This window comes from Chelonoidis abingdonii, chromosome 14 (assembly GCF_003597395.2).
Source record: "Chelonoidis abingdonii isolate Lonesome George chromosome 14, CheloAbing_2.0, whole genome shotgun sequence".
Taxonomy (NCBI): domain Eukaryota; kingdom Metazoa; phylum Chordata; order Testudines; family Testudinidae; genus Chelonoidis; species Chelonoidis abingdonii.
The window spans coordinates 39,893,801-39,907,629 of record NC_133782.1 but is presented as its reverse complement, the minus strand read 5'-3'; the positions used below and the strand labels follow the sequence as shown (position 1 = coordinate 39,907,629).

At 42.7% G+C, this 13,829-nt stretch overlaps 2 protein-coding genes across 2 annotated transcripts in view; both read left to right on the top strand.

The window, feature by feature from the left end:
* LOC116816447 (olfactory receptor 10A7-like) overlaps positions 1-3,168 on the top strand; it is a 126,974-nt gene extending 123,806 nt beyond the window's left edge. Inside the window, 3 exon segments of the mRNA XM_032765692.2 lie at positions 202-294; positions 1,998-2,700; positions 2,703-3,168. Of these exon segments, the coding sequence (XP_032621583.2) occupies positions 1,998-2,700; positions 2,703-3,016 (1,017 nt within the window). The 5' untranslated portion in view covers positions 202-294 and the 3' untranslated portion in view covers positions 3,017-3,168.
* A 5,751-nt stretch (positions 3,169-8,919) lies between these two features.
* LOC116816456 (olfactory receptor 10A7-like) lies at positions 8,920-10,008 on the top strand. The gene has a single exon (XM_032765701.2). It carries the CDS (start codon positions 9,001-9,003, stop codon positions 10,006-10,008), a length of 1,008 nt encoding a protein of 335 aa, XP_032621592.2. The 5' UTR covers positions 8,920-9,000.
* Positions 10,009-13,829: the final 3,821 nt, after the last annotated feature.

The following is a 13,829-nucleotide window of genomic DNA, read 5'->3' as shown; positions in this document are numbered from 1 at the left end:
TGCTGATTGCTTTGGGATCATTATTTGTGCTGTCTGCACAGAAAACCCAGGAATTCCAGATCTCTTTCAGCATTGTCTGGGGACACCCCATCTTCAATGGTGAATGATATATACACAAAGAGGTGTCTGCATTTTGGGACTAGAAGGGAAGGAACACTTTCCAGGACAGATTGTGGCTCTAGCACCTGCATTTCTTTTTAGTGAGTCCTTAAATTTGAGCAGTGACTGAGAGAGTGGAAATCCCGGAGAAATGAGAGACCATCATTTCAAGCTTGAAATATACCAGAGATTCAGGTAAGCCCCATTGTCCATGCTTCTGGGAGTTTTAGGGTGGATGTCAATAATATATATTCCATAAATCGTGGAAATAAGTAAGAATCACCAGTTCTATGAGATAGGTATATCTCCACTTCCCAAAATACTGGGTAAAATCCTGGCTCTGTTGAAATATATAGGAGAACTCCCATTCACTTCCACAGTGGTAGGATTTCACCTCATCATGGACCTCAGAAATGAGACACTCAGGAACAACCCGTGTGTCTGACATGTGGGCTAACAAGACAGGCATATTAAGGAGCATAAAAAAGACTGATCAATGTAATTAAGCAGTTGGTTAGCCTGTGATAGACAGAAGAAAGTATAAAATTCCTGTAATAGACAACTGGGGAGTAATAAACTCATAATGGAAGTATCTTCATAACTCCTAGTTGCCAGTGTCTGGTTATAATATGACATAGAAGGATTTATTCGCTTTATACATTTCTATCTGAGCTATTAGGTCTGTGCCCATTCTTCTTATTATTCAAAATAATTCTCTTAGCCTTTCGCCCCATCTTTGCCTTTCTGTTCCAGCGAGTTCCACACGTTAACTGACATTCAGGTAGATACAAAATGTGCCTGATATGATATAAACTAAATAGGAAAAAAATTAAGACAAGATTGACAAAAGTACTGAAAACTGAAGGATGGCTGGGACTTTCAAAGGACTTTCATAAGGTTTGGGGCGTCTAACCCTCAAGGCACTTTTGAAAATCCCACCTAATTTTCTGATGCTTTAACTTTTCTTTACTGATTTTGGCTTGTGTTCCTACTCCTTTGCTGTTAATAATAGTTGACTTGAATATCTGGTCACCATTAAACTTTTTAGTGAAGACTGAAGGAAAATAGACATTAAACACCTCCGCTTTTCCCACAAAGTAGAAGACCTACATTTTCCTTTGTCTTGCTCCTAGTGTATTTTAAAAAACCCTCTTCTTGTTGCCTTTTACGTCCTTCTCCAGGTGTAACTCATTTTGTACATTAGCTGGTCTGATTTTGTCTCTACATGCTTGTGCTGTTCTTTTCTACTCCTCCTTAGCAATTTGTCCATGTTTCCATATTTTGTAGGCTTCCTTTTTGATTTTCAGGTCATTAAAAAGAGCTCCCGATGGAGCCATATTGGCTCTTGCTCTTCTTTCCATCTTTTCTTCATATCGGAATAGCTGGCAGTTATGCCTTTAATATTTTCTGCTTGAGAAATGGCCACCTCTCCTGAAATTCCTTTATCCCTTAGATTTTCTTCCTCTGGGACCTTACCTACCAGTTCTCTGAGTTTGTTAAAGTCTGGCTTTTGGACATCCATCATCCTTATTCTGCTACTCTCTCTCCTTCCTTTCCCTAGAATCATGAAATCTAGCACTTCATGATCACTTTCACCCAAATTGCCTTCCTCCTTCTGAGTCAAAAGCTATTCCTCCCTGTTGGTGAGAATCAAATCTAAAATGGCTGAACTCTGGTTACTTCATTGACTTTCTGATAGAAAGAGTTGTCCCCAACACATTCCATGATGTTATTGGAAATGTGGTGTTTCGCTGTATTACTTTTCCAGTCATTAACATCCTCCATTAGTACCAGGTCTTTTGTTTTGGATAGTTGCATTATTTGTTCTAGAAATACCTCATCCATCTTCCCTTCCTTTACCATGATGACAATCCTATAATTTGTTTCCTTTTCCATAGATGCACCCGATGGCGAACTCAGAATGGGGAAATCGAACGTCAGTCTCAGAATTTGTCCTCCTGGGATTTGGAAATCTTCTAGAACTGCAGCTTCTTCTCTTCCTGCTGTTTCTAGTGATCTACATTGTGACCATGGCTGGGAACATCCTCATTGTTACAATAGTTGATCAGCACCTTCACACCCCCATGTACTTCTTCCTGGGTAACTTATCCTCCTTGGAGACCTGCTACACCTCCACCATCCTGCCCAGGATGCTGGCCAGTCTCCTGACTGGTGATAGAACCATGTCAGTAAGAATTTGCATCATCCAATATTATTTCTTTGCTTTTCTGTTAGGTGTCGAGTGTTGCCTCTTGTCTGTGATGTCTTATGATCGGTATTTAGCGATATGCAAACCTCTGCATTATGCAGCCCTCATGAATGGCAGGCTCTGCCTCCAGCTAGCAGCTGGGTCTTGGATAAATGGGCTTCTGGCTAGTAATATAATGACATCCTTGATGTCACAGTTATCTTTCTGTGGCCCCAATAAAGTTGACCATTTTTTTTGTGATTTCACCCCAGTAAAAAAACTGTCCTGCAGCAACACCACGCTGATGGACATTGTGGCTTTCCTTATGACTGCAATATTCACCCTGCCCCCATTTCTATTGACACTGACATCCTACATTTGCATCATCACCACTATCCTGAGAGTTCCTTCCACTACCGGAGGAAGAAAGCCTTTTCCACCTGCTCTTCTCACCTCATTGTTGTGACAACTTTCTATGGGACGCTGATGATTGTCTACATGCTCCCAGACACCAACACACTGAAGGTCCTTAACAAAGTGTTCTCCATCCTCTACACTGTTCTGACTCCCATGGTTAACCCCCTCATCTACAGCCTGAGGAACAGAGAGGTCAAGGAGGCCCTGAGAAGAGCCATCAATGCCTTTTTAATGTTCATGGGAATTGAGAGGAGGTCAAATTCAAGGGCTTGTGTACAAGGGGAAAAAGCCCAGTGTGGTGATTGCAAATAGGTATTGGTGTGGAATGGTGGCATCAGTGCAGAATAGCTAATGCAGTGTAAATTCACACCCTAGCTATTTTGTAATAACTTCCCGCGGAAAACCCATTTTGTATAAACGCTGCAATTGTTTCATCTTAGAGAGAAAATGGGGAACCTCTCCACTCTTTCTCATATATTTTAATTCCTCATGTATTCTCCTATATTTTACTTGTGAAAAAATCTTTCTTTCTTTCTTTCTTTCTTTCTTTCTTATGCAAATGTTGTATGGAAAATTTTGAGTTTGTGGGAAAACTGAAGCTCTGCAAAGCTGAAAATTTGACCACTACCTGCATATTGTTCCAATTTTACAGCACAGTGTCAGCTGCATGATGCAAAAGTTTTCTGCCAAGCACGGTCAAAAACTTTTGTCCAAAACTATTTTCAGTTTTGTGATGAGTAATGAAACTCTTCCAAGGAAATCAGACCCTTTCTATGAAAATTCACATTTAGTCAAACCTCCCCCCCCCAACTTTCCATCAAAAAAAGTCCTGATGGAAATTTTTTGGCAGCCCTACTTGGGAGGAATGTAAAGATCCACAAACACTTGGGAAAGTGAAAACATTATTTCAGTGATTCCAGAACATTCACTGCTGGTAACATTTAATGGTCATTTTCCTTCTCCAGATGTGGCTTCGCTCTTTGTACAGAGTTCTTTCCAACCTTGATTTTCATAGATTCATAGATTCCAAGGCCAGAAGGGTCCATTGTGATCATCTAGTCTGACTTCCTAGGACACAGGACAGGCCAGAGAACTGCTCCCAAATAATTGCTGGAGCAGATCTGTTAGAAAAATATCCCATCTTGATTTAAAAATTGTCAGTGCTGAAGAATTCACCGTGACCCTTGGTAAGTTGTTCCAATGTCTAATTACTCTCCCTATTAAAAAAATTATACCTTATTTCCAGTCTGAATTTGTCTAGCTTCATCTTCCAGCCATTGGATCATTTTAGATGATTTTCTGCTAGATTGAAGAGCCGATTATTAGATATTTTTCGCCAGATAGTTGCTTATAGACTGGGATCAAATCACCCCTGAACCTTCTCTTTGTTGAGCTAAATAGATTGACCTCCTTGACTCTATCACTATCAGGCAAGTTTTCTATTCATTTAATCATTCTAGTGGCTCTTTTTTGGACTCTCTGCAATTTTACCTCGACTCCCTTTAAATTGGGGTTCTCTGACTGTCCAACAATTTAATCAACAGGGTGAAAAGTCCCCTCTTGGTGGGTGAAAGCATGTCCTCACAAGCCTTTGTGTCTCACTCCCACTTATTTCCCCTCCTGAGTCATTTCTCAAATATGGGCTTCTAACTCCCTTAGGGATCTTTCAAAATCTGAAGCACGTGGTCTGATTCCTGTATGGATAACACTCAATTAAAGTTTAAATAATAGAGAAATGCAGCTTGTCCTGTGGAAAATATCATAGGGAAATGGGTTTTCAATATATACTTCAATTTCACATTTTCTTTTCAAAGTAATAAAATGAGATACTAGCATCTGGTGCACAAATCAAATTGATCTTCTTTCTGTGTTCGCCAAATTAATTAATGTAAAAGTATGTGCACGAAAAAATGGATATTAGATGGACCACAAAATGGGACTGATAGTATAATAGCCACAGAGGGAGGCAGCAGATATATTGTATAGTGCAAAATGGGCGGCTCTACTATATAATGGACACTAGGGGCAGCACAGGGTAGGGGTAGGGAAGGGGCTGCCATACAGTGTCATGGGCACTAGGGGCAGCAGAGGGTGTGAAGGGGTATCTGTACTGCATCATGTGCATAAGGGGGAGGGGAGGTTGGGGAAGGGAACTGTTGGCTATACTGTATAATTGGCACTAGGGGGCAGCAGAGGGTAGAGGTGAGGAAGGGGAGGCTATACTGTAGAATAGGCACTAGGGGGCAGCAGAGGGTAGAGGTGAGGAAGGGGAGGCAATACTGTATAATTGGCACTAGGGGGCAGCAGAGGGTGGGGGTTGGGAAGGGACGACTATACTGTATAATGGGCACTAGGGGCAACAGAAGGTGGGGATGGGGAAGGGACAGCTATACTGTATAATGGGCACTAGAGGGCAGCAGAGGGTGGGTGTGTGGAAGGGGTGGCTATGCTGTATAGTGGGCAGTGGGGCAGCAGAGGGTGGGGTGGGGAAGGGGTGGCTATACTGTATAATGGGCACTAGAGGGCAGCAGAGGGTGGGGGTAGGGAAGAGGCAGCTATACTGTATAATGGGCACTAGGGGCAGCAGAGGGTGGGAATGGGGAAGGGGCGGCTATACTTTATAATGGACACTAGGGGGCAGCAGCGGGTGGGGGTGGGAGAGGGGTGGCTATACTGTATAATGGGCGCCAGAGGCAGCAGAGGGTGGGGATGGGAAGTGGCTGCTATTTTGTAGAAGGGGCACTAGATATCATTTGGGGTTGTTATGAATGTCAGATAGCTATACTGTGTCATGTCCAGTAGATGGCTCCACATTGTATTAGCTGAGAAATTCAAAAGTAGGTGAGGTCATATTGTTTATCGGACCAGCTTCTATTGGTGAGACAGATAAGCTTTTGGGCTACAGAGAGCTCTTCTAGGAAACACACTCAGAGTTTCATAGTTAAACACACAGTGGAACAGGTGGTTTAACAAAAGAAGTTAGCACATATCGTAAGAAAGCATTCAAGGAGAAGTGGCCAATTAACTCCTCTGTAGTCTTAAAACAAAAAAAAGGGTTTTGTGGATAACAAGATTGTTGCAATTAGCCATAAACCTAGTTTCTTTATTACATTCATGGTTTTTAGCCTCTAAGGAGGTTGTGAATTTAAGCTCCCAGGCTCTCCTTTTAAAGCTGTTGGGGAAGTTTGCTCTGAGGATGAGACCTGAGAGGTCTGACATGGAATGACAACTTTGTGAAAAGGGTTTGCCCACAGGCTATCTTGTAAGGGACCAGGGCACAGGCTGTCTGGCCTACTAGTCACAGCTGGGCTGGTATCCACAAGTCAAGGGTGGCCACATGGTGCTGGTGAGCAGGAAGGGATTGGAGTAGTTGGTAGAGCGGGGATTGATAAGCAAGAGTCAGTGTCCGGAGGTCAGAAAGCCAGGTCAGGTCTGGAGTCACAGCAGGCCGGAAGTTTGTGTGGTTACACAGACATCTTTGTGGGCCACCCTACAGGGTTTAATAGTGAACATGGGGCAATCAGAAGGCCTCAGGGTGCTGTCACTCTGGACCCTTTGGACTGTACTTTCTGCACTGCTTAATCTCTGCCTTGCTCCTTGTCTATACTGCTATAAAACCTCTGGTGGTGATGTGGTGCTGTCAGCTAACCCTAGCTCCACAAAACCAAGTTCTCATCCCACAGATCCTTACAGGAGAGGGTGTCCTCGTCTTTTATTAATTTTCCATGTGAGTTCATTTAAGAAAGGGGGAAAGATACGGCAGTAAATCCTGAATTCTCACTAGGTCTCAGGTGAGGCTGTCTTTGGGTGTCTATGGTAGAAACGCTAAAGTGGTACAGCTGTGACTCTGAAGTAGCCTCACATAGACATTTACTACAGCGATAGAAGTTCTTTCATGAATCCAGCAATGTCTACAGCAGGGCTTAAGTTGTCTTATTTACATCGCACAGCCCGTGTAGTTAAGATGACCTCACTTTGTAGTATAGACTGGCCCCGAGTCTCTGTTTTCCCTTTGACTCCTGCACTCAGCTCACTTGACAGCTTCTCTATTTTTACTGCCCTGCCTACATCTCTGACTTCATGCATGTCACCTCAGAGAAGCCTCTCCTGGGTTGTACTAAGATGAGCCAGACTTTACATGCATCATACAGAGCAATTACCCCATTGATCAGGTATCAGAGGAGAGACGTCCTTGGAGAGGGAAAGGCTGATTGCTTTGGGATCATTATTTGTGCCATCTACACAGAAAACCCAGGAACTTTGCCAGTTCAGTCATTCCAAATCTTCTTCAACGGTGACAGGGGACATCCCATCTTCCCTGGTGAATGAAGTGTTTACTTTTCAGACTAGCAGGGAAAGAACACATTCCAGGATAAATTGTGGCTCCAGCATTTCTCTTTAGTGAGTCATTAAATTTGAGAGGTGACTGAGAGGGTCGAACCGAGTCCCAGAGAAATCAGAGACCATCATTCCAAGCTAGAAATGTACCAGAGTTTTGGGTAAGCCTCATTGTCTGTGCTTCTGGGAGTTTTAGGGCACATGTCAATAATGTATATTCCATGATTCTGGAAATGAGACATTGAGGTATCACTTGTTTGTCTCACATGTTGGCTAATAAGACGGATATATCTAAAAAGCATAAAAAAGACTTTTGTGAAAATGGTCAGTGTAACTAAGCACTTTGGCTAGCCTGGGAATATGAGGATGTCATTGATGATTCTACGGATTAGCAAACACAAGGTCGTCAATGCCCTTTGTTCACAATCTATAACGCTAGAAGGGTGTTAGAGAAATTGAGCTTGGAGAAGCTTTCAGATGTTGCCATTTGGCTGTTCAACCCTTTACATCCTCAGTGCATGAATTCTGTGATGGACAGAAAAAGTATAAAATCCCTGAAATGGACAACTAGGGATTAATAACCCAGTAATGGAAGTGTCTTCATAACTCCTGGTTGCCGATATCTGGTTATAAGCTCAAATATCAGCATTTATTCCCCTTTTACATTTTGGTCCATGCTACTGGAGCTGTGGCCATTCTTATTATTCAAAATAATTCTCTAAGCCTTTTCCCTCAATCCTTGCTTTTCTGCACCAGTGAGTTCTACAGTGAGTTCTATTAACTGAGGATCTCATATTCAGGTAGATACAAAAAGTGCCTGATATGATATACATTAAATGGGGGAAAAAATTAAGAGTGAGATTTACAAAAGTACTGAAAACTGAAAGGTGGCTGGGACTTTCAAAGGACTTTCATAAGTTTTGGGGCATCTAACCCCCAAGGCACTTTTGAAAATCCCACCTCATTTTCTTATGCTTTAACTGTTCTTTGTCAATTTTGGTTAGTGTTCCTTCCACTTTGTTGTTAATACTAATTGTGTTGAGTATCTGGTCACCATTAACCTTTTTAGAGAAGAATGAAGCAAAATAGGCATTAGACACCTGCACCTTCCCCACCAAGTAGAAGACCTACATTTTCCTTTGTCTTACTCTTAGTGTATTTTAAAAAAACTCTCTTCTTATTGCCTTTATGTCCTTCGCCAGGTGTAACTCATTTTCTGCCTTAGATGTTCTGATTTTGTCCCTATGTGCTTGTGCTGTTTTTTATATTCCTCCTTAGTAATTTGTCCGTGTCTACTTTTTGTAGGCTTCCTTTCTGATTTTCAGGTAATTAAAGAGCTCCCGATGGAGACATATTGGCCTGTTGCTCTTCTTCCTGTTTTTCCTTCGATCACAATCACTGGCAGTTGTGCCTTTAATATTGTCTCCTTCCGAAACTGCCAACTCTCCTGAACTACTTTAGCCCTTAGATTTTCTTCCCGTGGGAGCTCACCTACCAGTCCTCTGAGTTCGTTAAAGTCTGGTTTTTGGATATCCATCATCTTTATTCTGCGGCTCCCTCTCCTTCCTTTCCTTAGAATTAGGAAATCTAGCTTTTCACTATAACTTTCACCCAAATTGCCTTCCTCCTTCCGATTCACAACCAATTCCTCCCTGTTGGTGAGAATCAAATCTAAAATGGTTTCCCCCCTGGGTACATCATTTACTTTTTGAAACAAAAATTTGTCCCCAACACATTCCAAGACATTATTGAAAATGTTGTGTTTTGCCATATTACTTTTCTAACTGATGTCTGGATAGTTAAAGTCTCCTATTAGTATCAGGTCTTGTGTTTTGAACAGTTGTGTTATTTGTTCTAGAAATGCCTCATCCACCTTCCATTCCTGCTTTGCTGGTCCATATGACACTCTTACCATAATGACAGCCTATAATGTGTTTCCTTTCCCATAGACACACCTGATGGCTAACACAGAAGGCAGAAATCAAACGTCCATCTCAGAATTCATCCTCCTGGGATTTGGAAATCTTCCAGAACTACAGCTTCTTCTCTTCCTGCTGTTTCTAGCGATCTACATTATGACTGTGGCTGGGAACATCCTCATTGTTGTGCTAGTTGTGACTGATCAGCACCTTCATACCCCCATGTACTTCTTCCTGGGGAACTTATCCTGCTTGGAAACCTGTTACAGCTCCAGCATCCTGCCTAGGATGCTGGCCAGTCTCCTGACTGGGGACAGAACCATCTCAGTAAGAACCTGTATCATGCAATATTATTTCTTTAGTTTTTTGGCAGGTGTTGAGTGTTGCCTCTTGTCTGCGATGTCTTACGATCGGTATTTAGCGATATGCAAACCGCTGCATTATACAGCCCTCATGAATGGCAGGTTCTGCCTCCAGCTAGCAGCTGGGTCTTGGATAAATGGGCTTCTGGCTAGTAATATAATGACATCCTTGATGTCACAGTTATCTTTTTGCGGCCCCAATGAAGTTGACCATTTTTTTTGTGATTTTGCTCCAGTAAAAAAACTGTCCTGCGGTGACACCAGGCTGATGGATCTTTTGGCTTTCATTCTGGCTTCAATATTCACCCTGCCCCCATTTCTATTGACCGTGGCATCCTATGTTTGCATCATTGCCACCATCCTGAGTGTCCCTTCCACCACCAGGAGGCAAAAGGCCTTTTCCACCTGCTCCTCCCACCTCATCGTGGTGACACTTTTCTATGGGACGCTGATGATTGTCTACATGCTCCCAGATACCGACGCACTGAAGGTCCTTAACAAAGTGTTCTCCATCTTCTATACGATTCTGACTCCCATGGTTAACCCCCTCATCTACAGCCTGAGGAACAGAGAGGTCAAGGAGGCCCTGAAAAGAGCTGTCAATGCCTTTTTAATGTGTACAGGAACTGAGACGGGGTCAAATTCAAGGGCTTTTGTAGACAGGGAAAAGGCCCAGCGTAGTTAGTACAAATAACTTGGTGTGGAATGGTGGTGTCAGTGTAGAATAGGTTATGCAGTGTAAATGCACACCCTAGCTATTGCATATTAACTTCCCGCAGAAAGCCCATCTTGTATACAAGCTATAATTGTTTCATCTTACAGAGAAAACGGGGGAACCTCCCCCGACTTTTTTATATATTTTAATTCCCTCCCCTACTGAGTTTCTTTCTTTCTTTCTTTCTTTCTTTCTTTCTTCCTCAGAGGAGAAAAGTAATTTTCTTGAATGTGAAAATTTAAAACGGAGAGGAAATAACACTTTCTACAACCCTGCCCTCCCTGCCTTTAAAACAAGAAGAATGAAGAAGTGAAAACTGAGGTAAAGTGTGTGAGTGTGAGTGGGAGAGGGGGTTAATTAGAAAAAATTGGGAAAATTAGAATGTGAGAGAAAGGGGAGGGAGGGAGGAATTTCCCCAAATTAAAAATATTCCTTGGAACAGTCAAAATGTCAGACAAAGTGAGAGCTGGTTGTTTTCTTTCCAAAAATATTCATAGAAATTTTCCCAGTTTTTAAGATTCTGGGGGCTTCTATTAAAGCTTTTGCAATGCAGGATGCAAAGATTAAGTGACTAGTGAGACTGTGTTGACAGAAAAAACATGGACAGAAACAACTCCAGGATCAATGTATCTTAAACAGCCAATGAAAACGGAATTTTAACTATTCTGACTAGCGCTGTCGTCTTCAAATATTTTGATTGCGAATTTGATTAGCAATGAGAATAAAAGAATGCTAATGACATGGATGTTTGGGCTGATTTTTGATCGATCTGGTCAAAAATAATGCGAGGAGGTTTGGGAGATTTCGTTTTCTTCACATATAGCTTTATTGATTTTATGATGCATTACCACAATCTGTAGCACACCCTGCTGCCCACTAACCCAACAGTGTCCTGTGACTACAGAGATGCTCATTCCTGAGTTCATTTTAAATGGTCTCCTTCAACATGTGTTAACCCCTTAAGATGAATGGTTTGTCCCACCTTGTATTTAGCTGCAGCACTCTGGTTACGTTCTCAAGACCTGAAGAAGAGCTCTGTGTAGCTCTAAAGGTTGTCTCTCTCCCCAAGGGAGTTGGTGTAATAGAATATATTACCTCACCCATCTTGTCTGTTCCCCCCGCTCCAAAAAAAGTGACTTCCAGTATATATTGGCCGTTAACTGTCAGTAGAGGATACCTGTTGGGAATGGGAGATTTATTCTGTAAGAGAACCACTAGCTGGAAGAATTGTGTCAGGAATGTGCACTGGGCAGTTATTTCAGGAAATTAAACATTGAAAGGCAGCAGAGAATGAATAGCAAAGAGACAGTACCTTGTAATGATCCATCATATCAAACAGGCACCTCTCAGATAGATAAACTAGTGTTTCATCATGATGTGAAACGTTTCCCCCCAGAGACACATTGAATCTGTTTCAATCATTGCAATTACTTTTGGGGAAACAGAAGTCAAGTCACACCAGGCATTGTTAAGAACAAAGCTTCGGAGACTCCAAATTGTCCATAATGGCGACAGGTTGAAGTGAGAAGTGATTAAAAAGTTTTGGGACTCGAAAATTTTGGGAATTGGACAGTGAATATAAATCTCCGATGCACTTTTGCTCTCAGAAATAAGTGGATAGTTTTATTCTTCCCCCAAAACAATGATATAATTCAGATCAATGTAGGACAGGAAAATATCAGTTGTGGACAATACAGGGTGATGCACAATGCAGTGGTTACATAGACTATGGAAGACTGTTTACATTAATTGGTGTGTCTGTACACACATATGTGCAAGTGTGTCCATCTGCAGAAACCACTGTCCTCTTCTTCCTGGTCTTAGATCTTCTCAAGTTTCTCTTTTCTACATCTTGGAGATCATATTCTCTTGAGCTCAAGTTAGAGCCAGTACTTCCAAATCTGGGATAGTCTTGGTGTCTGCCAACCAGGAAAGCCAGGATTTCCAAAGGAACCTAAGGGAATTAAACACCAAACCCCAGCTGGACATGGGTGCCTGATTCCTTTAGGTTTCATCTAAAATTCATGTGTGGTCAAGAATCACTTCCAATGTTTGAGCCTCACCTATGTAGTGCCACCATGATGTTTAGGGGTTGAGACACGGGAATCAGTTCAAACACTTCTTCACGGGTGTTTAATCTTCCCTCTGACCATGAACTCTTGGTCACACACAAGGTGTTTGTCTCAATATTCTTAGCTTTTGTGCGGGGTTGTGTGCAAGTGAAGGAAGAGGAAAGATCTGTTTTGTTTTTATGGAGAAAAGTTTGAGGAAGAAATCTCAGGCTTGGTTTACGCTATAGAAGTAGGTCAATGCAAGGCAGCTTATATCTATCTATGGAAGTGTCTTCACTTAAATTTCACTCCCGCCAGTGTAACTGCCCCACTACGCCAACTTAATAACTCCACCTCCAGGAGTGGCATAGAGTCAAGGCTGATGTAATTAGTTGATCCAGTGTCAGCATAGACACTGCAGTGCTCATCTTGACTGTTACTGGCTTTCAGGAGATGTCACACAATGCCTTGAACTGACAGTACAATCGATACAAGCCCTCATGGTGAAGACATGCACTGCCAACACAAGGCACAAAGTGCAGACATGCACAAGGGATGTAATTACTGTGGCGGCTGTAAGCCGATGTAAATTAGGTTGATGTAATTTTATAGCGTAGATGTGGCCTGAGAGCTTAGATGTTTTTAAGTGACCCATGTTTAATGTCTTTTTGTAAACAGGCCAAAGGACTTCAAACACAGCAGGACAAGAAAGCCCCCAGTTATAGAAGTCCCTTCCTGCCCAAAACTTCTCAGGATTTTCAGAAGTTCAATCAAAGAGATTGTTAACAAGTCCTATTGAGGTGGTAGGCTACCCTCATAAGGGGCACTGTGAATGGTCAACTGGACTCAATCCTGAGATCCTTCCAATGATTTCCTCTATGTGCGTTTGGTAGAGGCAGGAGCAGCTGGGGAATGAGAATCCTGACACGCAGATGTGATCAAGCCAAGGGCGCCCAGTGAGTGATACCAGCATGTCTCATGTAGCAAGAGGCTGTTGCAATGGAATGGGCTGTTGCTGCAGAAATTTGCGTCCGGTGAGTGAATGCAGCAGCGATGGAGATGAAGACATGCAGTGCGGGATGGGCAGTCTAAGGCCTTGGCTACACTGGAGAGTCGCAGCGCTGGTAGTGGCTTTACAGCGCTGCAACTTACTCCCTGTCCACACTGGCAAGGCGCATACAGCGCTGTATCTCCCTGGCTACAGCGCTGGTTGTACTCCACATGGACGAGAGGAATAAAAAGAACAGCGCTGGAGTGCCAGTGTAAACAGTGATTAATCTTACTACGCTGTAACTGACCTCTGAAATTTTCCCATAATGCTTTTAACTAAAGAACTCTCTTTGTTTTGTTGTGAACTCGGGGCTCCCAGAGCTGCTTATCTAAAAAACAAACACAGCAATTGTTTGCTCAAGCAGAGGCAGACAGGAAATGTCCACAGCTAGTGTTTGCTTGAGGAGAGAAACAGCACTGCAGGGGGCAGGGGAGGGAGTCCGTCGGAGCAGCTGCTTATCTGGTCTGAAGGCTATTTGCATTTAAGAGTGAAGTGGGGGGGGAAGTGGTCGGAATTTGCAAGGCAAGGAGCTGACACAGTGTCGGCGCCAAAAATCCACATTCTCTCTCTCTCTCTCCCCCATGCTCCCTGTCACACTCCACCCCATCCACCTCTTTTGAAAAGCACGTTGCAGCCACTTGAATGCTGGGATAGCTGCCCATAATGCACCACTCCCAACACCACTGCAA